Source organism: Ornithorhynchus anatinus, chromosome X2, assembly GCF_004115215.2.
Source record: "Ornithorhynchus anatinus isolate Pmale09 chromosome X2, mOrnAna1.pri.v4, whole genome shotgun sequence".
Lineage (NCBI taxonomy): Eukaryota > Metazoa > Chordata > Mammalia > Monotremata > Ornithorhynchidae > Ornithorhynchus > Ornithorhynchus anatinus.
In genome coordinates, this window is record NC_041750.1 from 2,079,091 (window position 1) to 2,102,331 (window position 23,241).

Sequence of the window (23,241 nt, forward strand, 5' to 3'; positions counted from 1 at the left end):
ACCCAGGGGCGGGGACCCCCACCTACGTGCTGCCGAGCCTCATTCCATACCCACCCCCCTCCACTGCCCCAGCTCAAATGGGGCCCCTCGAATCCTCCGTTCAGAGCCCCGGGGGGGCAAGCATTTCCAGACCAAGGCGGCAAACTGGAGTTTTAATAGAACTAAACGGTTACCGGACTCTAATGCCGTCTCTTACTTATTTACACCGTGAGCCGCTCGGGGTACAGCACAAGGGAAAACACTTGGGGTGATTGCACACATTCTCTCCCCCACCCCACCCCCCCCATCCATCGGGGAAGGTTTTCAGGCTGGGGCAGGGCTCCACGCTAGTATTTTGGTCTCTTCACTTCAACCCTGCAAGAGAGGAGACCCGAGTCAGCCCTGGGGCAGAACGCTGAGAAACCCCCCTCACCGCCACAGGCAAAAGCTTCCGCCCGCTCACCCATCGGCCTCCATCTTCTTCCTTTTCTCGATGATCTGTGGAGGAATGAGCGGCGTGTCATTAATATCAATAATTGTGATATTTCATTCATTCATTCTATCGCATTTATCGAGCACTTACTGTGTGCAGAGCGCCGAGTACAGTATATTTAAGCGCTTACTATGTGCCACGTTCGGTACTAAGCGCTGAGGTAGATTCAAGATAACCGGGTTCGACACGTCCCCGTCCCGCACGGGGCTCAGAGCCTTAATCCCCATTTTCCAGATGAGGGAACCGAGGCAGAGAGAAGCAAAGTGACTTGCCCGAGGTCGCACAGCGGACAAGCGGCGGAGCCGGGATCAGAACGCAGATCCTGACTCCCAGACCCGTACTCTACCCACTAGGCCACGCTGCTTCTCTAAAGGTTATCGCCGTTTCAGGAGTATTTGCGTGCGCCCTGGTTAAGGAGCTTGGGAACGTGTAGCATAAGAGACGGTCCCTGCCCTCGAGGAGCTGACATTCTAACAGGAGGAAGAAGTTGTCATCAATCTCCACACCTACAACAGGTTAAGTCCGCAGATACAAGTAACATCGTTCAACTCGCTCCCCCATCAAACTGTGAGCCCATCGAGGGCCACAACTCTGTCTTTTCCCTTCCCCCTAGACCGTAAGCTCCTTGCGGGCAGGAACTGTGTCTACCGACTCTATCGTCCTGTACTCTGCCAAATCCTTAGTACGGTGCTCGGCCCACAGAAAGGGCTCAATACACGCCACTGACGGATTTTTGCTTCTGGGGGGCTCCCTCGAGCACCCAGTGAAGTGCTCGGGATAGTCGGTGCTCAGTAAATACCATCGGAGGTGAGGGGAGAAGAACAAGCAATTGTCTCGCAGGCCCGAGCCCAACGGGGGACGCCAGAGAAGGGGGCGTTCTGCCCCACCCCTCTCACCGAGGCGGGGAACCCCCCTCCCCAAACTACTTTCCCGCTAAGTACTTCCCCAAACTCCCCCCGACCCTTCCGTCCCGGTGCCGGCCTTGACCCCGCTGCACGAAGCCCACCCAACCCCCGCCGCCTCCCCGCAGGGGGCCGGAGCCCACCCGCCTCCCCCACAACGGGGGCGGGCAGGAGCCCCCAAACTCACCGCACTGATTTTCTTCCACTGGCGGTCCAGCTCTGCCTTGTCGTTGGTCTCCTTGAACCGTCGCGTCTTCCGCCCCTCGGACATCTTGATACCGTACTGAAAGGCGGCCCTGGAGGAAGGGGAGAGGAGGAGGTGGGGGAGGGTGGGGCGGGGGGGACCCCCGCCCTCAGGAGCAACTCCCCTGACGGTGCCCCTCCTCGCGCCCCGGTTGGGGGTGCCCGCGGCGATGAGAGACTCACTTGGGTAGGGCCTCCTTGTTATTCATGTATTCGCTGTACTCTTCCTGGGTGTCGAAGTCCCAGCGCCCCAGTGGGCCCTTCTTATTGCCCTGCCGCAGGAGACGGGAGGAGAACATCAGCAAGCACATCTGGCCGGGCGCCGGGACGGCCCCGACCCTCCACCTTCCCTTCCTCCCACGGGATGGCACCAGCCGGTGACCCCGTTCAGCCCAAGGGGAGCCCGCAGGGGCTCAACACCCGCGCCCTTGGAGGCTCCCCGTCTCCGCTGTGCCTCCGCTGGAGAGTGGCAGGGGAATTCCCGAGCCCCCTGAAATGTGGCTCCGGGATCCTGGGCGATCTGGGGCTGCAACAGTCTGCGAAACCCAGTCCCCCGCCCTCTCGCCGGCACCTCCCGGTCCTCGGGGGAGGTTCCACGGTCGGGCGGGCCGCTGAGGGTGGCAGCCGCCACGCCCGCCCCCGCCGCCCGGCTCCCTCCCCGCCCCTCGGAGCGGCCACGGGGAGCCGAGAGCCGAGGGGCCCCCACGGGCCGGGGCCTCGCCACAGTGAGCGGAGAGGAGCCGAGCTATCCCCGGCCTCCCCGGGTCCAGACCTGGTCCATCTTGCTGTAGTCCACCTCCTCGTCACTGTCCACGGCCATGTCATCCATCCTGGAGAGAGTTCGGGAGGGTCGGGAGCGCCTGCCTGGCTCAGCCTCTCAGCACCCCATTTCCGGGACCCCCTCCCACTGCCGGCACCCAGGGACCGGGAGGGTTATCCCCACCCCCGTCCACTTCCCACGCCCCGATTCCACAGCAGGGCACGCATATACGTGTATACATGTACACACGCACACGCGTGTGCAGACAGCCCCTTCCCTGCTCTCCCCCCTCCCCGCCGTTCCCTCTGGACTCTCACGTCGCCGGGTAGCACTCGGCGTAACTGTTGGACATGCCGAAGAAATCTCCCAGCTGCTTCTTGTCTTCTTGTTTCTTCAGAGTGCGGCCCGTTAAAGAAAACACCACCAGCCAGATGATCCGAGAAGGGGATTGGGGCCCGAGAGAGACGGCTCCGTCCCCACCAAACCTCCGTACACAGGGTGAAGCCATCCCAGACCTCAGGGTTGTGGGGACAGGCCTCCCTTCCCGATTTCGGCCGCGCAATCCCCTCCGCCCATACTCTCCACTTCCCTCCCGCTGTGGAGTCTGTTTCCAGCATAAAAGGATATGATTCTGTCCCCTCCCAACCGGCGGCTCCGGCAAACTTTTCATTAATGGACTTGATCAGCTCCTTAGCGGACGCGGGGCCTGCAAGCGCCGGACACTTTGGCCTCCCTCTCGGGAGGCCCGGGGCCCGGGGCCCCCCTGCCCCCACCCCTGGACGACGGACACAGTGATGCCGGGAGGCCCCCCGGCCCAGCCCGAGGTTCCCAACTGAAGGGCCTGTGGGTGGGGGAGACAGCCCCAGGAAAGGCAAGCCCCCTGGGCTAACTGTGAAACCAGGCCTCTGACTGCCGTCCCAGCGGTCCCCCCCGCCTGCCCGGTCTGCCCCGGGGCCCGGGGCCCGCCGGAGGGCAGTGACCGGCAGAGCCAGAGCGGCCTCCGATCCCGTCGAGCTCACCAAGCCGCCTCCGCCGCCGGGCCGGACTCACTCACCTTTATCAGTGTCGACGGGCTGGGGAAACGGAGAGACGGGTCAGGGCCGGGCCCGCTGCCGCCCTGGCCGCTTCGTCCTGCCCTCCCCGCCGCGCTCCCCAGCCCTCCCGTGACGAGCGGACCCGAGCTCGGGCCTGAGCCCTAACGCTGGCCCATCCTCCTTCCATCAGGTAATTCCCCACTGCCGCGACGGAGTCTTCGCCCCCGGCGCGTGGACGGCAGTTGTCGGCCGTTCCCCCCCCACTCCCAAGGAGCTGCTGACCCAGTGCTCGGTCCCCCTACCCCTCCCTCTAAAAGTCATAACGGGTCTAACTGGGCCTGGCCAACGGAAGGGAGCGTCATGTTTGGCTCATTTTAGGCCGGAGCTGGAGGGGGTTTTCATCTGGGACCACTAGGCTACTCTCACCCCAACACAAAACCCCTCTCCCCCGCCCCGGTCCCCTCCCGCCGGCCAAAAAGGGTCAGTTCCCCAACACGTTCACCTCATCGTCACTTTGGGCTTCTCAAAGTAGCTGTGTCTCTTCTTCTCCTCCTCCCTCTCTCGGTCCCGCTCCCTCTCCCGGTCCCGTTCACGGTCGCGGTCCCGCTCCCTCTCCCGTTCGCGGTCGCGGTCCCGCTCCCTTTCTCGGTCCCGCTCCCGCTCGCGGTATCTCTCCCGCTCCTTCTCCCGCGGGGCCTTGGTGGCGGAGGGCACGTAATCGCCGATGTCCTCGAAGATACTGGAGGCGGGGCAGGGCGGACAGACCGGGGCGATGAGCGGTCAAGCCAGGGAGGCGTCTCCTCCTCCCCTCCGGTGAGACTTCCCGTGACCCCCGCGGGGACACTGGGGTCCCACAGTCCCCTGGGGGGGGGGCGGGGGCTGAGGGGAGAGGCGCGGCCAGGTACCTACTTCATGTCTGCCTCAGGGGGCTTCTTCTCATCCAGCTTCCCTGTGACACCGGGGGGGAAGGGGAGAGGGAGAGAGAGGCAGATTGAAGGAGGGTCAGCATGAGGTCAGGAAACGTGTCTTTTTATATCATACTCTCCCAAGCGCTTCGTACAATGCTTCGCACACGGTAAGCGCTCAATAAATACGATCGAATGAGTGACTGAGTGACAGAATCTGTCCGCCCAATCCCCCCTCATGCGAAGGAGCACGGCCTGAATCGGCCCGCTGGCCACCCGGGCCTCCACCCCGCGCCCGGCCGGCCCCGGGGTGAGGACCGGTTCGCCTCCAGATCCCCCACCCGGACCCGGGGACGTCCCGGCTGAACCCAGACGAATCCCTGGCCCGCCGGTGTCCCTCCCCGCCCCCAAATGCCGCCCTCCCCAGACACCTTTGTCCTTCTTCTTCAGCTTCTTGTTGCGGGTGCCCTGCCGCAGGTACGAGAGGATCTGGGTGAGCTTGCTGATGACGATGTCGTTGGTGGTCAGCGTGGTCTGCGCCTCCAGGGTGGGGCAGTCGGCCTTGCTGCGGATGAGCGTGGTGGGGATGTCCGTGTCCGCGTACTCGTCGTCCAGGTCCACCACGTAGGCCATCCGGCCGGGCAGGAACAGCTCGTTCCGCTCGTACGCCTTGTTCTTGAACAGCATGCGGTAGACGTTGCGGCCTGGCGGGGAGACCCCGGGATGGATGGGGAGAGGGGGAGATGTCGTGAGGCGGGGGAGAAGAGGGAGAGGTCGGGGAGGGGGAGAAGGAAAGGGGAGGGAAGACTGTGAGCCCCATATAAGACAGGGACGTTTCCCCTCTGATGATCTTTATCTACCCCAGCGCTTAGCATCGTGCTTGGCACATAGTCGGCGCTAAACAAATATCGTCATTATCACTAAGGAGGGAATCATGTGAAATGTGATTTCTTGAGGCCGGAGGCCCAGTAGCCACCTGCCCGTTACCTCCCTCACAATGTCCCAAGCTGCAGCTTTTTCCCATCCCAGGATGGGGAGAGAACTGGGGCAGAGACCTGCTTTCCCCAGTACAGCCCACCCCCTGCCAATTTGCGGGGCCCAAGAGTATCTCTCTCTGCCCCCCTCCGGCCCCCCACATCCTGGCCGGGAGCCCCCCCGGTTCCCTCCCGCCCCCAACAGCCCTGCCGCCCAGTCCTTACCCAGCCGTGTCTTAAACTCAATTTTGTTCTCCGGATCTTCATCTTTCCTGGACAGCCGGAGAGAGGGAGGGAGGGAGGGAGGGAGGGAGGGAGGGAGGGAGGAGGAGGTCGTGAGCCCAAGCCGCCCGCCTCAGTTCCCGCCACCCAACCGGCAGAAGGATCGGCACCTCGTGTACTCACTTGGTTTCCTTCTGGGGCTTCTCCATCAATTCTTCTTCCTCCTTCTCCTTGCTGGCGATCTCCGCGCGCACCTGACGGGGACAAGGTCGTCGTGGCGAAGCCGCTGACCCCCTTGGCCTCCGGCTCAATCACTCAATCACCTTCACGGAGCGCTTATCGCGTGCAGAGCGCTGTACTAAGCTCCTCTCCCAGAGGGTGCTAAGAAGGCAGGTGGACCCCCTCTCCCGCTCCCCCGGGGCTCCTACCTTCTGGAGGAGGGCAAAATCCAACCTTTCACCAAATGGGTGTGCTCCATGTCCACCACCCAAGAACTTGGACTCCTGAATCAACTGCCGTCTCTTCTCCGCGGCCGATTTGTCCCTGGGAGGGAAAAGGATCCCCGGTGGGGCTGGGTCACGGGGAACCTCGAGAGAGAGAGGGGTGGGGGCAGGCGAGAGTGGTCCATCGTGAGGCGAGTGGATGGTGTGTGCTGGGTCACTGAGGGAGAGTCAGGGAAGGAGCGGGGAGAGCTGGGAACCGGGAAGGCGGCCACCCCCAGTCCCTCCCGGGGGTCCCCGGCCCATCGCCATCAGCACGCCGGGGGCCCGGGGCTCCCCCATCCCGACCAGGCGGGTAGCGGCACTCACGCCTCGGCGGTGGGGCCCACGGCCCGGTAGTTGGCAGTGGTGCTGATCAGTTCCGTCTCCTCGTAGTCCTTGTTCACCCCGTCCCGCCGCTCCTTGGCCCGGTCTCGGTACTTCTCCGCCAGCTCCCGCTCCCGCTCCATTTCCTGTTGCCGCAGCTTGGCGTAGTAACTGTGAAGGGGGGCCGGGGCGTGAGCCGCCACGGCCCCAGGCCCGGGCCTGTCCCAGGCTCTCCGTAAGACCATCTCAGCTCCTACAACTCTGCTGGGCCCTGCCCTCTGCCAGGGTATCTTCTCCCCCACATCTGGCCACCCCGCCCCGGCTACCGCCTCTGCCCGTCACCTTTTCTTCCTTCCTCCGGCGGGCGGCTGGATCTTCAATCTTCATTATACTCCCGGGGCATCCTGGCAAACGGAAGCCCACGTGTTACCTGGTCAGCGGGGGCCAGGCCCGGAGACCGGACCCCCGGTTCAACGAAGCGGGACGGAGGCGGGCCTGGGGCCGGACGGGGGACGGAAGCGGACGTCGGAGGGGGGAGCCGTCACCCTCCTACCCTGCAATTCGAAACTGACGTGGGGTCGCGGTGGGAGGGAAGGGGAAGAAGGCCGGGGGGGGGGGGGGGGAGCGGACGGGGAAAGCCGCCCTCCAGTTACGTACTCATGGTGGCGAGATTTGAAGGGGTGTGCCGACGTGGGAGTGGCCCGGGGAGTCATCAAGAAGCTTCCGGAAGTCTTCATTTGTCAGCTTCGAACTGCAGGAGAGGGTGGACCGTCAAAGGGCTTGGGTTGGCCGGGCTTTGGATGGGGCGACTGTGGCTCCGATCTTGTTTGTCCCCAGTCCTTCTGGCATTTTCTCCTCTTACAGGCAGTTGCCAAACCCCTCAGATCTCCCAGGGGGACAATGTGAGAGCTGAAAATTCTGCCCTGGTTTTCCCCAAACCCGATACATTACACTGCAGATAAACTACTGGAAATCACTGAATTATACAAGTCACCGTACAACTTCTATAAATTCAACACCCATTCGGTATACGTTATAAATTACTTACGTCTGTCTCCCCCTCTGGACTTTGAGCTCATTCTGGCTGGGGGACACGTCTACCAACTCTGCTGTATTCCTACTCCAAGCGCTAGTACGTGCTCTGCGCAGGTCAAGCACGCAATAAATACCGCTCGTGACGACGGAGACGGTGAAAATTAGGGGATGAGGATCAGATTTCTCCTCATTAAAAAGGTTTTAAACAGTTACTTTAAAGGCAGCGCCTATGTGTTCTGTACCTGTTTACGCTTGTGGCAGTAACAAGATTTACTGAGGCACCCAGCTTCCTAAAAAACCGACATTTTCTCACCCCTTTCCCCCCCAACCCCAGAACCTAGGAATAGGAGTAATATGATGTTCTGAGCATTCATTAGGTGTAACGCACTGTACTAAGCTCTGAGGAAGTAACAGAGAGAGAGAGAAATGATACTTCAATACCTGCCCACCAGGACTTGACACTCTAAGCAAGTGCCTGTATGGATCTGTGTCTCCCAGAGACTGTGATCCTAGTTTCTGCAAGTATGCGGCAAATTAAACCATCCTGTTTTACTGTGCAATCTCTTAAATTTCAGACACAAGAAGTGTTCTTGTCTTTTTCATGGCCCTGCTGTCTAGGGTTCAAGAGAGGAACTGAATAATAACAATAATAATAATAATAATAATTAGTCGTTGCGCAAAGAAATATTAAATCAGTTGCTGCCAAAGATTCCTGCTGGTTCCCACAACTGCCTTCCTTTGGCAGAAAGAGGAAGGAGACCCTTTCTTGAAAGAAACCTACAATCTCGCTAGGCTAGGCAGTTGCCAGACAGTATTAAAATTGGGACGCAGCCTGCCTAGCGGGAACTGGGAGTCAGGAGGACCTGGTTCTAATCCCGGCTCCGCCACTTGTCTGCTGCGGCCTTGGACAAGTCACTTCACTTCTCTGTAACCTCGTTACCTCATCTGGAAAATGGAATTAAGACTGGGAGCCCCATGTGGGTCAGGGACAGTGTCCAACCCTACTGACATGGGTCCCAACCCGACTGACATGGGTCCCAACCCGACTGTAGGCTCATTCTGGACGGGGGCCGGGGCCGGGGCCTGTTTATTGTTATACTGTCCTCTCCCCAGTGCTCAGCAGAGTGCTTCTGTACACAGTAAGCGCTCAATAAATACACTAAACTTGTAACTACCTTTGTCTCCTGTAAATGGCGCAGTGGATAGGGCCCGGGAGTCAAAAGGTCATGGGTTCTAATCCCGGCTCCGCCACTTGTCTGCCGTGTGACCTCTGGGCCAGTCACTTCACTTCTCTGGGCCTCGAGTCACCGTCATTTTGTAAATGGGGATCAGGACTGTGAGCCTCATCTGGGACCGGGACTGGGTCCAACCGGAAAGGACACCTTGTGTCGATCCCCTGCTCTTAGAACGGTGGGCGCTTAACGAATATCGTCGTAACTATTAAATATTACCCCAGAAGCTCAACAGAGTGCCTGGCACATAGTAAGCGCTTAACGAGTGCCATCAAAAAAAAAACACCTAGTTGGATCAAACGAGTGATACACAGGGTCCTCTTGTCTCCACCATCCCCGGCCCCGGAGTTCTCCAGCCTCCCCCACTGCGGTCCCCGAGGGGAGAGAAAGCAGGCGAGGAACCCTTTCACTCACTGGTGGAAAGGAGTGGGGATCCGTCCCACCTCGTGGCCATCCGGGGCCAGAGGGTTGGAGAACGGCTCATCTACGAGAGAAGACGAAGAGGCCCCTGTGACGACCAGCTGAGACCCCCACCTCCCGTCCCCCCTCATCCGCTTCCCCCACCCAGAAACACAGAAAGACCCACCAACACCCCCAGGGCACACCAGGGCACACCCGACACACCCAGGAACCACCACACAGCCAGGATACAACCAAACACACCCAGGACGCCCCAACACACCGAGGACACAACAACACACCCAGGACACCCCAACACACACAAGGCACAGCAACACACTCAGGACACCCAAACACACCTAGGTCACCCCAACACACACAGGACACAGCAACACACCCAGGACACCCAAACACACCTAGGACACTCAAGCACACACCAAGACATCCAGGACACCCAAGCACACCTAGGACACTGCAGCACATCCAGGACACCCAAATCGCACCCAGGGCACCCCAACACACCCGGGACACCCCAACACACCTAGGACACAGCAACGTTACCCAGGCGCCCCAACCCACACACGGCACAGCAACACACCCAGGACACCCCAATCACACACAGGACCAGCAACACAACCCAGGACACTCAAACACACCTAGGGCACTCAAGCACACCCAGGACCCACCAAGACATCCAGGACCCCCAAATCACACCCAGGGCACCCCAACACACACAAGGCACAGCGGCACATCCAGGACACCCCAACACACAGAGGACACAGCAACACAGGCAGGATCAGCAACACACCTAGGACACAGCAACAACACCCAGGACACCCCAAGACACGCAGCGCCGGGCAGGACAAGCAGACACACCAAGCCCCCCAGGCCCCCGAGCCCAGCCGGGACCCCCCCAATTGCCCCCACTCACTGTCTCGCTCCGGCAATCTTTGCTGCCCCTCGCTCGGCCGGCTGCAGGGAGCCGCCCACAATGCCCCGCGCCCGACGGCTAGAGGAGCCACCACAATGCCCCGCGCCCGGACGGCTAATGGAGGCCACCCACAATGCCCCGCGCCCGGACACCTACAGGGAGCCACCCACAATGCCCCGCGGCGGCCGCCCGCCCTCCCCGCCTCCGCGCGCTCGCGTCCGGCCCCGCCCCCCCTCCCCGGCCGTCTCGCCGCTGATTGGCCGGTCCCGGCCGGCCGCCGCGGGGAGCCAATGGGGAGAGGGCAGGGGGGCGGGGCTCAGGAGCGAGGCGCGGCGATTGGCCGTGCCGGGGCGCCCCGCTCGGCGATTGGTGGGGCGGGGCGGAGGGGACGGGAAGGGGGAGGAGGGGAAGATGGCGGCGGCGCTGGGGGCCAAGGCCCGGCTGGGCCCGGCCCTGCGGGAGCTGCGCATCCACCTGTGCCAGCGCTCGGCAGAGAGCCGAGGGGTCCGGTAGGGCGGAGGTACGGGTCGTGGGTTCGAATCCCCACTCCGCGGGGTGACTTTGGGCGGGTCGCTTCGCTTCTCTGGGCCTCGGTGACCTCCTCCGGCAAATGGGGGTGAAGCCCGGGAGCCCCACGGGGGACCACCTTGGATCTCCCCCAGCGCTTAGAACAGTGCTCTGCACAGAGTAAGCGCCTAACGAATACCAACATTATTATTACTAGGTCACCTCCTCCAGGGGGCCTTCCCGGGCTGAGCCCTCCCTTGCCTTCTGCCCCTCCTCTCTCCTCCCCCCCTCCCCCCCTCGTGTTTCTACATATTAATTCTTCTATTTTATTGATGATGTGTCGGTCCCTTATGATTCTTTTTATCTATTTTTGACGGTATCGATGCCCGCTTATCTTAGAGAAGCAGCGTGGCTCCGTGGAAAGAGCCCGGGCTTGGGAGTCAGAGGTCATGGGTTCGAATCCCGGCTCGGCCCCTTGTCGGCTGTGGGACCGTGGGCAAGGCACTTCACTTCTCTGTGCCTCAGTTCCCTCATCTGTAAAATGGGGATTAACTGTGAGCCTCACGTGGGACAACCTGATGACCCTGTAGCTCCCCCAGCGCTTAGAACGGTGCTCGGCCCAGAGTGAGCGCTTAACAAATACCCACGTTATTACTGTCAGCTGGGTGACTTGGGGCAAGTCACGGAACTTCTCGGTGCCTCAGTTCCCTCATCTGTAAAATGGGGATTGAGACCGTGAACCCCACGTGGGACAACCTGATTCCCCTGTGTCTGCCCCAGCGCTTAGAACAGTGCTCTGCCCATAGTAATTGCTTAACAAATATCAACATTGTTATTATTATTATTATCATCATCTTGCTGTGTCCCCCTTCTAGACCGTGCGCCCGTTGTTGGGCAGGGACGGTCTCTAGCTGTTGCCCGATTGTCCATTCCAAGCGCTTAGTCCAGTGCACATAGTAAGCGCTCGATCAATCCACTAGAATGAGCGTTTGCTGTGTGGCCTTGGGCCAGTCACTCCACTGTTCTGGGCCTCCTGTGTAAAATGGGGATTGAGACCGTGAGCCCCGCGTGGGACAACCCGATGACCTTGTATCTACCCCAGCGCTTAGTACAGTGCTCTGCACTTAGCACTTCACAGATACTGTAACGATGATGATGACGATGAGCTTAGGGTCCAGCGCTTAGAACGGTGCTCTGCACATAGTAAGCGCTTAACAAATACCAACGTTGAGAGGCTCACAGCTAGCAGAGATGGTATTTATCGAACGCTTTCTGTGCGCAGAGCGCTGGACTAAGCACTTGGGAGAGTCCGCGTCGTAGCTGGAAGAAATGAGATGGATGGTACTTAGCGGGCGCTTACCGTGTGCGGGGTACTCCACTAAGCACTTGGGAGATGTCCAAGGCAACACAGACACCTTCCCTGCCCACGGTGAGCTTCCAATCTAGAGGATCACCTCAGCCGGAAGAAGCGACAAGAGTCACTCAGCGGTATTCATTCGTATTTACTGAGCGCTTACTGCGCGCAGAGCACTGTAATAAGCGCTTGGGAGAGCCAACGCAACAGAGTTGGTAGATACCCCCCCGCCCACGACGAGCTCAGACTAGAGATAGGGGAGACCTCGCAGGGCCGGGGATGGCCGCGGGGGGTCGAGGACGCTCCCGGGGTGGGAACGTTTCTTGTCTTTTCTCATGCCGTGTCCACCCGCAGAGACTTCATCGAGAAGCACTACGTGGCGCTGAAGAAGGCCAACCCCACCTTCCCTGTCCTCATCCGGGAGTGTTCCGCAGTGCAGCCGAAGCTCTGGGCCCGCTACGGTGAGCGCCCCGGCGGCCAACGGCCTCCCCGTTGCTGCTCCGGGACAGGGAGCGACTATACTGAGCGCCTTTCCGCCCCCCGCCGAGAGAGCCCGCGTGACCTGGTGGAAACCGGAGAGGCAGTCAGGGTAGCGAGCGGCGTAGCCTAGGGGATGGGGGGCCACGGCCCTGGGAGTCAGAAGGACCTGGGCGGTGGTCTCAGGTCCGCCCCCGGTCTGCTGGGTATGGGCTAGTCGCTTCACGCCGCTGTGCCTCAGTTCCCTCGCCTGTAAAATGGGATCACGACGGCGAGCCCCTCGTGGGACACGGACCGTGTCCGACCGGATTACCTCCTATCTATCCCCGGCGCTTAGAACGGTGCCGGGCCCAGAGTAAGCGTTTAACCAGTACCCAAAGGGGGTGGGGAGGGAAGCCAGTCCCGCTGCGTGACCTTGGGCAAGTCACTCGACATCTCTAGGCCGCTTGCCCGATCGCTCCGAACTGCTCCTAGCCGCTCGATTGCGCCCATTTACACCGGGGCTCCCCCCGCTGAGGGCCGGGTTGGCCACTGGATGCCCCGGATGGGCTGCTGCAGCTCCGGACTCTGTTGAACGCCCCGTCCCTGCCCCCCTCGGCTCGCCCGCTCTCATCCGGACCGCGCCCCCCCCCCCCCCCCCGCCCTCACCCCAAGAACCGGGCCTACTCCATGATGGAAAGGGAGGCTCCGGCTGCGGGGAGGCCAGAAATAGAGGAACGAGAAATAGCAATGGTGTTGAGAAATAGAGGAATGCTGTCGAAGCCCTTCTAACCGCCTTTCTCTGCCTCTCCCTTAGCCTTTGGTGAGGAGAAGAGCGTCTCCCTGAATAACTTCAGTGCGGACCAGGTGGCCAAAGCGGTGGAGAACGTGTTGAGCAGCAGCAAAGCCTGAGGACTAAGAGCTCCGTCGGACCGACCGACATGAACCCGCCCCGCACCCCCTGACCCGTAGTATAAAGTTGTGCGATGTTGTACCGTGACTCGGTTGCCTTAATAATGACACTACCAAGCGCTTACTCTGTTCCGGGCACTGTAATAATAATAATGGTATTTATTTACTGAGCGCTTACTATGTACCACGCACTGTTCTGAGCGCCGGGGTAGATACAAGACAATCAGGTTGGCCCACCTGGGGCCTGACAGTCTTCATCCCCATTTTACAGATGAGGGAATCGAGGCCCAGAGAAGTGAAGTGCCCTGCCCAAAGTCACCCAGCCGACAAGCGGCAGAGCCGGGAGTAGAACCCGTGACCTTCTGACCGCCGAGCCCATCTATCGGTGCGGTGGCCAGAGCCAGTTTACTGGGGGGACAAAAAAATATACAGTTCTGTGCAGAAGGAGGGACAGTCGTGATCCCAGACCAGGGGATCATGTGATTGATTACCGTCAAATCCCCGTCCGACTGAGGTCTGCAAGAGGAGGAGGAAGGATGGGACCTTGTCTCTCCATTTCTCGCCAACTCACGTACCCCGCTGAGGGGAGTTCCGATCCTTCTCCCTCCAAGGGGGGAGAGGGCCGGTTCCTAGAGAGCGGGGAGGGGAGGCGGGGGCGTGGGGTCGCAGGAGGTTGGAGGGGGCCGGCTCCCGCGCAGAGCTGTCTCCTTGAGCGCTCGCACCCGGTCCCGTAGCTCCGTGTGGCCCTCGTGCTGCTCCAGGGCCCGTAGGCCCGACTGCTGCAGGAAGTCGTGCGCCGCCTGTTCGCGGAGGGTAATGATAACGTTGAGCGCCTCCTACGTGCCCGGCTCTGTGCCGAGCACGGGGGTGGACCCGGACGGGGGATGCTGAAGCGAAAGGCTGGGCAGAGCACGGCAACGCTCGATACTAACAGCGGTATTTAAGGGCTTATCTTGTGGCAGGCACTGGGCTAAGCGTTGGGGCAGATACCGGCAAACTGGGTTGGACACACTCCCTGTCTCACGTGGGGCTCCCAGTCTCATTCCCCGTTCTACAGATGAGGTAACGGACACAGAGAAGCCAAGTGACATGCCCGAGGTCACACAGCAGACACGTGGGGGAGCCGGGATTAGAACCCGTGACTTTCTGACTCCCTGCTCTAAGCACTCCGCCACGCGAGGGGTGGGGGGGCCCCATTAAAGCCACCCGGACGCCTCGTCTGTGGTGACTCCCGGGTGGTCGCGGTGGGAAGCGGGGCGGCCGAGCGGAAAGAGCCCGGGGCCCGCAAGTCAGAGGACCCGGGTTCTCATCCCAGCTCCGCCACTTAGCTGCTCGGGTGGGTCCCTTCATTTCTCTGCGCCTCAGTTCCCTCTTCTGCAAAATGGGGGGGGGGGGGGGTCCATTCCCGTTCTCCCGCCTACTCAGACCGTGAGCCCCACGTGGGACCTGATGACCTTCCATCCGCCCCGGCGCTTGGTACGATAATGACGACGACAGTAGGGTCCTTCAATACCACAACCGCGGGAGGGTTTCAAGTTCGGGGAAGGTGGGGGTGGCCCCGGATGTGACCCCCCCCCCCCCCCAGGCCCCCTGAGCGGCGCTTACCTCGGGCCAGTGCAGGAAGAGCAGCTGCAGCAGTTCCAGGCTCTGACCGACCACTTCCGGGTCCGAGAGGGCCAGGGTGGCCAGCAGGGAGGGGAGCGTTGGCCCGGGCCACAGCCTCTGGCAGTAGAGAGGCCCCTTCTCGGCCACGTTGCATAAGACGGTGAGCGCCTAGGGACGGACCGGTGCGGACGGTGGAGGTCACCCTGGGGCGGGGGCCCCCAGAAGCCCCCCGCGAGTCCGCCGGGATCTCCAACCCCCATCTCGCCGGGCCGCGCCAGTCCCCGAAGACGCCCTCCGCGAAACCCTCCGGGCGCACCCGATCGGCTGCCCGGCCCCGGAGGGAAGTCCCTGTGTTATCCCCCCGAGAAGCGGTGCGCCCTGATGGAAAGAGCGCGGGGCCGCAAGTCGGGACACCCGGGTTCTCGTCCCGGCCCCGACGCCTGTCTGCCTTGCGACCCGTGTGACCCGACTTCTCTGAGCCTCAGTTTCATCTGTAAAAGATTAAAAACCCGCCCTCCCTCCTGAGAAGGTGAGGCCCGTGTGGATGAAACAGGGATCGGACATCTGTCTTCCTACTTCGACCGTGGGCCGGGGCTCGGCCCGTAAGGAGCGCCCGTCGGGTACCGCTACTCACCAGCACGCTCACCTCCTGAGAGGAGGGCAGGAGCTGCAAGAGGGGAGCGATCAGGTCCAGGGTGAGCAGGGCGGTGCAGAGGGCGGGGTCGTCCGCTGGAAAGCGACCAGGCCCGAGCCCCGCTTAGCGGATACCGCCCACCTGCCCAAGCGGGAGCAGGCGACGCCTTCCCCGCCCGCGGGGGCCGACGTCCGCCCCGGGGCCCCGCCCCGCCCGACGTCTGCCCCGGGCCGGTACCGGTGAGGTTGTTGAGCAGCCAGAGGCACTCGGGAACCAGGCCGGGCCGGCACCGGAGAAAGGCCCGCACGAGGACGAAGACGGCCACCAAGATCCTCTCGTCTCTGAGCCGCTCCCAACCCGGCGCCGCCGGGGCCGACTCCTCGGCCAGCAGGTTACCGAGGCTCCGCAGCACGGGGCAGGCCAGCTGCGAGGACCGGGGGGTTAGCGGGGGCGGGCACGCCGAGCGGGCAGGGACCGGTGGGGGGGGGAGCTCCGCGCGGGCCGGGACCCGTCCGCTTACCAGCTCGAGACCCGTGTCCGGGGCCTCCGAGACGGCCCCGGCCAGCTCCGGCAGCAGCTCCGCCAGGGCGGACAGCGCTCCCCGGGAGATGAGCAGCGGGTTGTCCACCTGGCTGGGAGAGGGGGCGTAGGACGGGGAGCCGTCACACCCCACCCCGGACCCGGGGACGGGCCGACGCCGCAGGCGAGGCCCGGGTGCGCCCGCCCCGCCCGTTACCTGCAGACGATGTAGTGGAGACACCAGGCGAACTCCACGGCGACGCCGGGCCCCCATTCCGGGGTGGGCCGCAGCAGCCTCAGCACGTGCCGGAGAAGCGGGGAGGCCAGGACGCGGCTGCCGGTGGGAGGGGCACGGTCAGCCAGAGCCCGGGCGCCAGAGGCCGGGAGGTGACCAGGCTGCAGGAGAAGGGCCGGTACCAGGAAACGCCCTCGGACGCCCCTCCGCCGCGAGGGGAGATGGCCGGCCACCGGGCCCACCCGCGGACCCCAGCCCGGGCGGAGGAGCCGGAACCGGGAGGGGTTCGGGCCGTAAGCTTCCCCGGGGCGACTTTATCGGCCCGGACCTCCCGCCGGTCAGAGAATCCCCCGGCCACGGAGTCCGCTTACGGGATAATCTGATCCGAAGCCTCCTTGGCCTGCAGGAGCTGAGACAGGGCGTAGCCGAGGGCTTCCAGCACGGCCGGGTGGGGAGACTGGAAAGGGACGGCACGGGGCTCGGCCGGGGGGCCCGGGCTGACCCCCGTCCCGCGCCGACGGAGGGCAGCAGCCCGGGACCGGGAGGATCCGGGCCCGGCCGTTACGCGGCGCCTACTGAGGTCAAAACCCGAGCGCTCGGCCCGGCGCCCCGCACGCGGCGCTCGATGGATGCCGTCGATCGATCGGGAGACGGGCGGGAAGGACCTGCCGCTCACCTGGACGCAGGCGGCCATGGCCGAGATGACCCCCTGGGGCAGAAGCTGCTTCCTCACGGCCTCACTGTCCACCGCCAGGTTGCCCAGGGTGTACAGGCACAACTCCTGCCACGAGGATGCCGGGGCTGGGGAGGGGCCCTCCTGCGCCCAGGAGGCCCTCCCCCGCCGCCACCGCCCGGCAGAGGGGCCGGCGTCTCCGCCCAAGTCCGGACCCCGAGCCGGGACTGACCCCGCCCTAAGCCAACAGCTCAGGACGGGGGACCTGGGCCCCGTCCGACCTGTGCCCGGGGAAACCGTCGCCTCCCCGGCTGGCCCGGACTGAAGGGATCCCGGGGCCGCCCGCGGGGAGTGGGGGGAGAGGAGGCTGGGGGCTCTTACGACGAAGTCGGCGCTGTGCCCCGAGAGGTAGGTGAGGAGGTAGGAGGTGGAAGGCAGGCAGGCCTCGGCCACGGCCGGGTCGTCGGCGTGCGACAGCTCGTGCAGGCAGCGAGCCGCCTCCAGCCGCAGCCCCGCCCGGCTGCTGGTCAGGAGCCCGACGAGGGCGCGGATGCCGCCCTCCATCCTGCGGGCCCCGGGCGGGCGTCAAGACCACCGGGCCCCGGCCCCTTCCGCCCTCTCCCCTCCCGTCACCACCCGCCGCCTCCCGGCATCCCTGCCCCCGGGGAGCCCGGGCTGACCGGATGAACGTCCGCTGCGACTGGGGGTGCTGCAGGCCCCGGCGCAGGCTGCCCAGGGCCGCCTCCTTCTCCTTCTCCCCCGTTCCCCGCTGGGCAGCGCGGAGCAGCCGCTGCATCTGGTGGAGAAGGTCAGAGGTGGATCTGAAGCCAAACTGGGGTCAGAGACCCTCATTTCTTCGCCCACCCCCTTCTGCGTCGCCTTTGGGCTTGGATTCGCTCCCCATCCCTCGCTCGGCCCCGCGCCACTCATGTCCATAACCATCACTTATTTATCGATATTAATGTCTGCCTCCCACTCTGCAGACTGTAAGCTTGTGGTGGGCAGGGAACGACGCCTACCAATTCCGTTCTATCGTACTCTCCCAAGCACTCAGCACAGCGCTCTGCACACGGTAAGGGCTCGATAAATACCGTTGATCGACTGGGAAAGCTCACGATAGTGAGAAGGGAAGCAATCCCTGCTCTCCGAGAGCTGACCATCTAATGGGGGAGACCAGGGCCTAGTGGGACCAAGGAGATCCTAGTTCTAGTCTCGGCTCTGCCCCCGACTTGAGACTGGTCACCCTCTCTGGGCCTCGGTTCCCTCATCTGTAAAACGGGGATAACACACCCACTCTCCCTCCTGTCCCACACAGGGTTCACAGTCTCAGGGGGAAGCCTCGTGGCCTACCGGCAAGAGCACGGGGCTGGGAGTTAGTGAGCCTGGCTTCCAATTCCAGCTCTGCCCCGGGCCTCCCGTGGGACCTTAACTCCTCTGCACCTCAGTTACCTCATCTGTAAAATGGGGATTTAAATCCTACGCCCTCCTAGACTGTGAGCCCCAGAGTGGGGCAGGCCCGGTGTCCAAACTGAGAAACCTGCATCTACCCCGGCGCTTAGTACACTGCTTGTTACATAGTAAGCCCTTAAATATGATTTTTTTTTTTTTTTTTAAGGGGTGGGAGAGTGATGTGGAAGATGGAGGGTTTAATCACCCAAGGTCTCCTGAGCTACTGAAGGAGAAGAGAGCCAGGCGGGGCGAAGTGGATCGGGAAGAGCATTGGGAGAGGAGAATCCAGGGCCCTGGGTTCTGTGGGGGTGGATAAAGTTACTGTGCTTCCTAAGAGCCTAAACACTCCACTGTCGCAGCATAAACTTGTAACAGTAATAATAATTCTGGAACTATTAGACTTTTACTAGGCGCTGGAGGAGATACGAGTTAATGAGGTTGGCCACGGCCCGGGTCCCACCTGGGGCTCACGGTCCGAATCCCCATTTTCCAGATGAGGTCACTGAGGCCCAGAGAGGTGAACCGACTCGCCCAGGGTCACCCAGCAGACCGGCGGCGTAGCCGGGATCAGAACCCGGGTCCCCGGGACTCCCTCCCGGGCCCGGGTTCCAGCCGCGTGCTCCCCCCGACCGGGCCTCTCCAACCTTGTCCCTGGCCCTCGGACCGTGCGAGGCCCTCGCCCTCACCTCCTGGCTCTCCAGGGGCTCCGGAGGGGCGGCCGCGCCCGGCGCATCCTCCCGCAGGAGCCTCTTGCTGACCAGCTGCTGCTGCCGTCGCACCTTGCGGAGCGCTGCGGGAGAAGAGGGCGTGGGTCAGGCCGGGCTCACGGGGCAGGGCCGAGGGGGGCACCGAGAGGGAGGGGACGGGTCAGGCCGAACCGTGGGCCGCCCCCCACCACGGGGCAGGGCCCAGGAGGGCTCTGGGAGGGAGGGGACGGGCCAGGCCGAACCCCGGGCCGCCCCCCACCATAAGGCAGGGCCGTGGGGATCACTGGGGGGGGGGGGGAGAGGACGGGCCAGGCTGAACCCGGGCCGCCCCCCACCCCGGGGCAGGGCCATGAGGGGCATTGGGAGAGAGGGGACGGGTCAGGCTGAGCCCGGGCCGCCCCCCCATCCCGGGGGCAGGGTTGAGGGGGGGCACCGAGAGGGAGGCTGGTCAGGCTGAGCCCGGGCCGTCCCCCACCATTGGGCAAGGTCGGGGGGGTCACCGGGAGGGAGGGGATGGTCAGGCTGAGCCCGGGCCGCCCCCCACCCTAGGGCAGGGCCCTGGGGGTCACTGGGAGGGAGGGGATGGTCAGGCTGAAGGCCCGGGCCGCCCCCCGCCATAGGGCAGGGCCCTGGGGGTCACTGGGAGGGAGGGGATGGTCAGGCTGAAGGCCTGGGCCGCCCCCCGCCATAGGGCAGGGCCGAGGAGGATTCTGGGAGGGAGGCTGGTCAGGCCGAGGCGGAGGCCGAGGGGGGCTCCGGGAGGGAGGGGACGCTCAGGCCGGGCCCCGCCAAGGGGTCCCGTGAGGGGACAGAAGAGCGGCGGGGGCCGCCCTCGCGCCCACCCCCCGGGCCCGGCCCGCTCGGACCCCCGACAGGCCTCCCCGGGCCCCGCACCGGCCTCCCGCTCCCGCCGGCGGCCCCGCAGCTCCTCCGCCCCGCGCGGCCCCAGGCGACCGGCGCGGCGGCTCCACATGGCGGCGGGGACGGACGACAAACGGGAGGAGGAGGAGGAGGAGGAGGAGAAAAAAGGAGGAGGAGAAAAGGAGGAGGAGGATGGGGGGGGGGCGGGGAAAGAAGATGGCGGCGGCGGCGGGCGATAGTGAGTGGGGCCGGCAGGGGGCGCCGGAGGACGCGGGACCAGCAGGGCCGGACTCAGCCGGACTCAGCCGGACTCAACCGGACTCAACCGGATTCAAGCGGGCGGGGCCCCGGACCTGCCCTCTAATAATAATGGTGGCATTGGCTAAGCGCTGACTATGTGCGCGGCGCCTTTTACCGGACCTCCTCCTCCCCCGCCGTCCGGCCCATAAGAGTCAGCCTCAGAGAATAATAATCACCATGTTGGTAGAGCACTGTTCTAAGCGCTGGGGGAGATCCAGGGGCATCGGGTGGTCCCCCGGGAGGCTCCCAGTTAATCCCCGTTTTCCAGATGAGGTCACTGAGGCCCAGAGAAGTGAAGTGACTCGCCCACAGTCACACAGCAGCGGAGAAGCAGCGTGGCTCAGTGGAAAGAGCACGGGCTTTGGAGTCAGGGCTCATGAGTTCAAATCCCAGCTCTGCCACTTGCCAGCTGTGTGACTTTGGGCAAGTCACTTCACTTCTCGGTGCCTCAGTTCCCTCATCTGTAAAATGGGGATTAAGACTGTGAGCCCCACGTGGGACAACCTGATTCCCCCGTGTCTACCCCAGCGCTTAGAACAGTGCTCGGCACATAGTAAGCGCTTAACAAATACCAACATAACACAGCTGACAGGTGGCAGAGCTGGGAGTCGAACTCATGAGCTCCGCCTCCCAAGCCCAGGCTCTTTCCGCTGCTGCTTCTCAGTGTTGGAAGTCAGAGGTCATGAGTTCGAATCCCGGCTCTGCCGCTTGTCAGCCGACTGGGGGCAAGTCATTTCACTTCTCTGGGCCGCAGTGACCTCGTCTGTAAAATGGGGGTGAACTGGGAGCCTCACGTGGGACGACCTTTCATTCATTCAATAGTATTTATTGAGCGCTTACTATGTGCAGAGCACTGTACTAAGACCTGATGACCCTGTATCTCTCCCAGCGCTTAGAACAGTGCTCTGCACATAGGAAGCGCTTAACAAATACCAACATTATGATGATGCATTTCTTCGGCGCCGCGCACGCGCCGGGCGCTGTACTGAGCGCCGGGGCCACTCCCGACGAAGGGCCCCAGGCCCACCTGGGCCTCCCCCTCTCCGTCCCCCTTTCATTCATCCAATCCATTCGATAGCATTCATTGAGCGCTCACTATGTGCAGAGCGCTGGACTAAGCGCTTGGAATGGACAAATCGGTAAATCACAGTGTTGGTATTCGTTAAGCGCTCACTATGTGCAGAGCCCTGTTCTAAGCGCCGGGGGAGATACAGGGGCATCAGGATGTCCCACGTGAGGCTCGCGGTTAGTCCCCATTTTACAGATGAGGGAACTGAGGCCCAGAGAAGTGAAGTGACTCGCCCACAGTCACACAGCTAATAATAATAATGTTGGTATTTGTTAAGCGCTTACTATGTGCAGAGCACTGTTCTAAGCACTAGGGTAGACACAGGGGAATCAGGTTGTCCCACGTGGGGCTCACGGTCGTAATCCCCATTTTACAGATGAGGGAACTGAGGCCCAGAGAAGTGAAGTGACTCGCCCACAGTCACCCAGCTGACAAGTGGCGGAGCGGAGAGTCGAACCCGTGACCTCTGACTCCGCAGCCCAGGCTCTTTCCACTGCGCCACGCTGTTAAAGCGCTTGGCACTAAGCAAGCACTAAGCACTTGGCTTACTATGTGCCAGCCACTGGGGCGGATAGAGGGTCATCAGGTTGTCCCACGGGGGGCTCCCGGGCTTCACGCCCATTTTACAGAGGAGGAAACTGAGCCCCAGGGAAGAAAAGTGACTCGCCCAAGTCCCCGCGGCGGCCGAGCGGCCGAGCTGGGATTAGAACTCATGACCTCCTATTGGCAACAGAAACCACTCCTCATGGCCCGATAACAATAATAATAATGTTGGCATTTGTTCATTCATTCATTTAATAGTATTTATCGAGCACTTACTATGCGCAGGGCACTGTACTAAGCGCTTGGAATGGAAAAATCGGCAAGTGGGCAGATGTACAAATCTGTTAAACACTTGTTCGAATCCCAGCTCTGCCACTCGTCAGCTGGGTGACCGTGGGCCAGTCACTTCACTTCCCTGGGCCTCAGTGGCCTCATCTGTCAAATGGGGATTCAGACTGTGAGCCTCACGTGGGACAACCTGATGAGCCTGGCTCTCCCCCGGCGCTTAGAACGGTGCTCGGCGCATAGTGAGCGCTTAACAAATACCAACGTTATTATGGAGTACTTACTGTGTGCAAAGCACTCTAGGGGAAAAGAAATACGTGCATTCAGTCGTATTTATTGAGCACTTACTGTGTGCAGAACACTGAACTAAGCGCTTGATCGTACATACATCTATATACATGGGTGGTTTCAAGGGTTCCCATTCTATCTCTAATAATAATAATGTTGGTATTTGTTCAGCGCTTACTATTCTAAGCGCTGGGGTAGACACAGGGGAATCAGGTTGTCCCACGTGGGGCTCACAGTTTTAATCCCCATTTTACAGATGAGGTCACTGAGGCCCAGAGAAGTGAAGTGACTCGCCCACAGTCACCCAGCCGACAAGTGGCAGAGCTGGGATTCGAACCCATGACCTCTGACTCCAAAGCCCGGGCTCTTTCCACTGAGCCACGCTGCTTCTCTAATGTATGTTTGGCCACTTAGGTTTGCTGTTTCTTTTGTTAATGAGGTGTCCATTCCGATGATTCTCTTGATCGTGTTTAAATTGTCTTGTTTTTGTCGGTCCGTCTCCCCCGATTAGACTGTGAGCCCGTCAGTGGGCAGGGATGGTCTCTGTCTGTTGCCGAATTGTACATTCCAAGCGCTTGGTACAGTGCTCTGCACATAGTAAGCGCTCAATAAATACCAATGAATGAATTAGGGTAGAGTCTGTGTCTTTCACTGTATGTTCCCAGGCACCTTGTACAGCTCTCTGTGTAGAGGGGATGGGCAGCACTCAGTACAGTCCTGTGCACACGATAGACACCCAGCACAGGTCTCTGTATCCAGGAGGTTCTCGGTACGGAGCTCTCTGCGCACAGAAGGTGCTCAGTACAGCGCTCTGCCTACTGAAGATGATCCGTCGGGTGGTCCACACCCTACACAACGCCCCGCACACCGTAAGCCACGAGGAGCGGCGTGGCTTAGTGGAAAGAGCCTAGGTTCGGGAGTCGGAGGTG

General features: G+C 62.1%; 3 protein-coding genes across 4 annotated transcripts; 1 reads left to right on the forward strand and 2 right to left on the reverse strand.

Annotated features, from left to right (window-relative positions):
* Nucleotides 1-135: 135 nt before the first annotated feature.
* On the reverse strand, nt 136-10,111 carry IK (IK cytokine; the record flags this gene model as incomplete). The annotated part of the gene is given in 24 exon segments (XM_029053335.2): nt 136-354; nt 443-477; nt 1,562-1,670; nt 1,801-1,889; nt 2,390-2,447; nt 2,695-2,775; nt 3,005-3,083; nt 3,432-3,450; nt 3,914-3,924; nt 3,927-4,150; nt 4,321-4,360; nt 4,748-5,020; nt 5,516-5,562; nt 5,696-5,766; nt 5,941-5,963; nt 5,966-5,993; nt 5,995-6,055; nt 6,322-6,491; nt 6,664-6,696; nt 6,698-6,722; nt 6,976-7,034; nt 7,036-7,069; nt 9,000-9,069; nt 9,916-10,111. Coding segments are annotated over 24 exon segments (1,863 nt in total), but the record flags the coding sequence as incomplete, so codon positions are not given.
* Nucleotides 10,112-10,302: 191 nt separating this feature from the next.
* On the forward strand, nt 10,303-13,314 carry NDUFA2 (NADH:ubiquinone oxidoreductase subunit A2). The gene is made up of 3 exons (XM_001512325.4): nt 10,303-10,424; nt 12,131-12,237; nt 13,050-13,314. The coding sequence occupies exons 1-3, from the start codon at nt 10,327-10,329 to the stop codon at nt 13,142-13,144; spliced, it is 300 nt and encodes a 99-aa protein (XP_001512375.1). The 5' UTR covers nt 10,303-10,326; the 3' UTR covers nt 13,145-13,314.
* Nucleotides 13,315-13,435: 121 nt separating this feature from the next.
* Nucleotides 13,436-19,979, reverse strand: TMCO6 (transmembrane and coiled-coil domains 6). 2 transcript variants are annotated; one of them, XM_029053439.1, is made up of 12 exons: nt 19,861-19,979; nt 18,946-19,049; nt 17,491-17,606; nt 17,192-17,375; nt 16,814-16,918; nt 16,509-16,594; nt 16,120-16,236; nt 15,904-16,015; nt 15,621-15,807; nt 15,396-15,478; nt 14,750-14,917; nt 13,436-13,944 (listed from the first exon to the last, which is right to left on the reverse strand). In XM_029053439.1, exons 1-12 carry the CDS (start codon nt 19,937-19,939, stop codon nt 13,774-13,776), a joined length of 1,512 nt encoding a protein of 503 aa, XP_028909272.1. In that variant the 5' UTR covers nt 19,940-19,979; the 3' UTR covers nt 13,436-13,773. The 2 variants fall into 2 exon arrangements, with proteins under 2 accessions (XP_028909272.1, XP_028909271.1); XM_029053438.1 differs by having other exon boundaries at nt 15,384-15,478.
* Between the last annotated feature and the right edge of the window lie 3,262 nt (nt 19,980-23,241).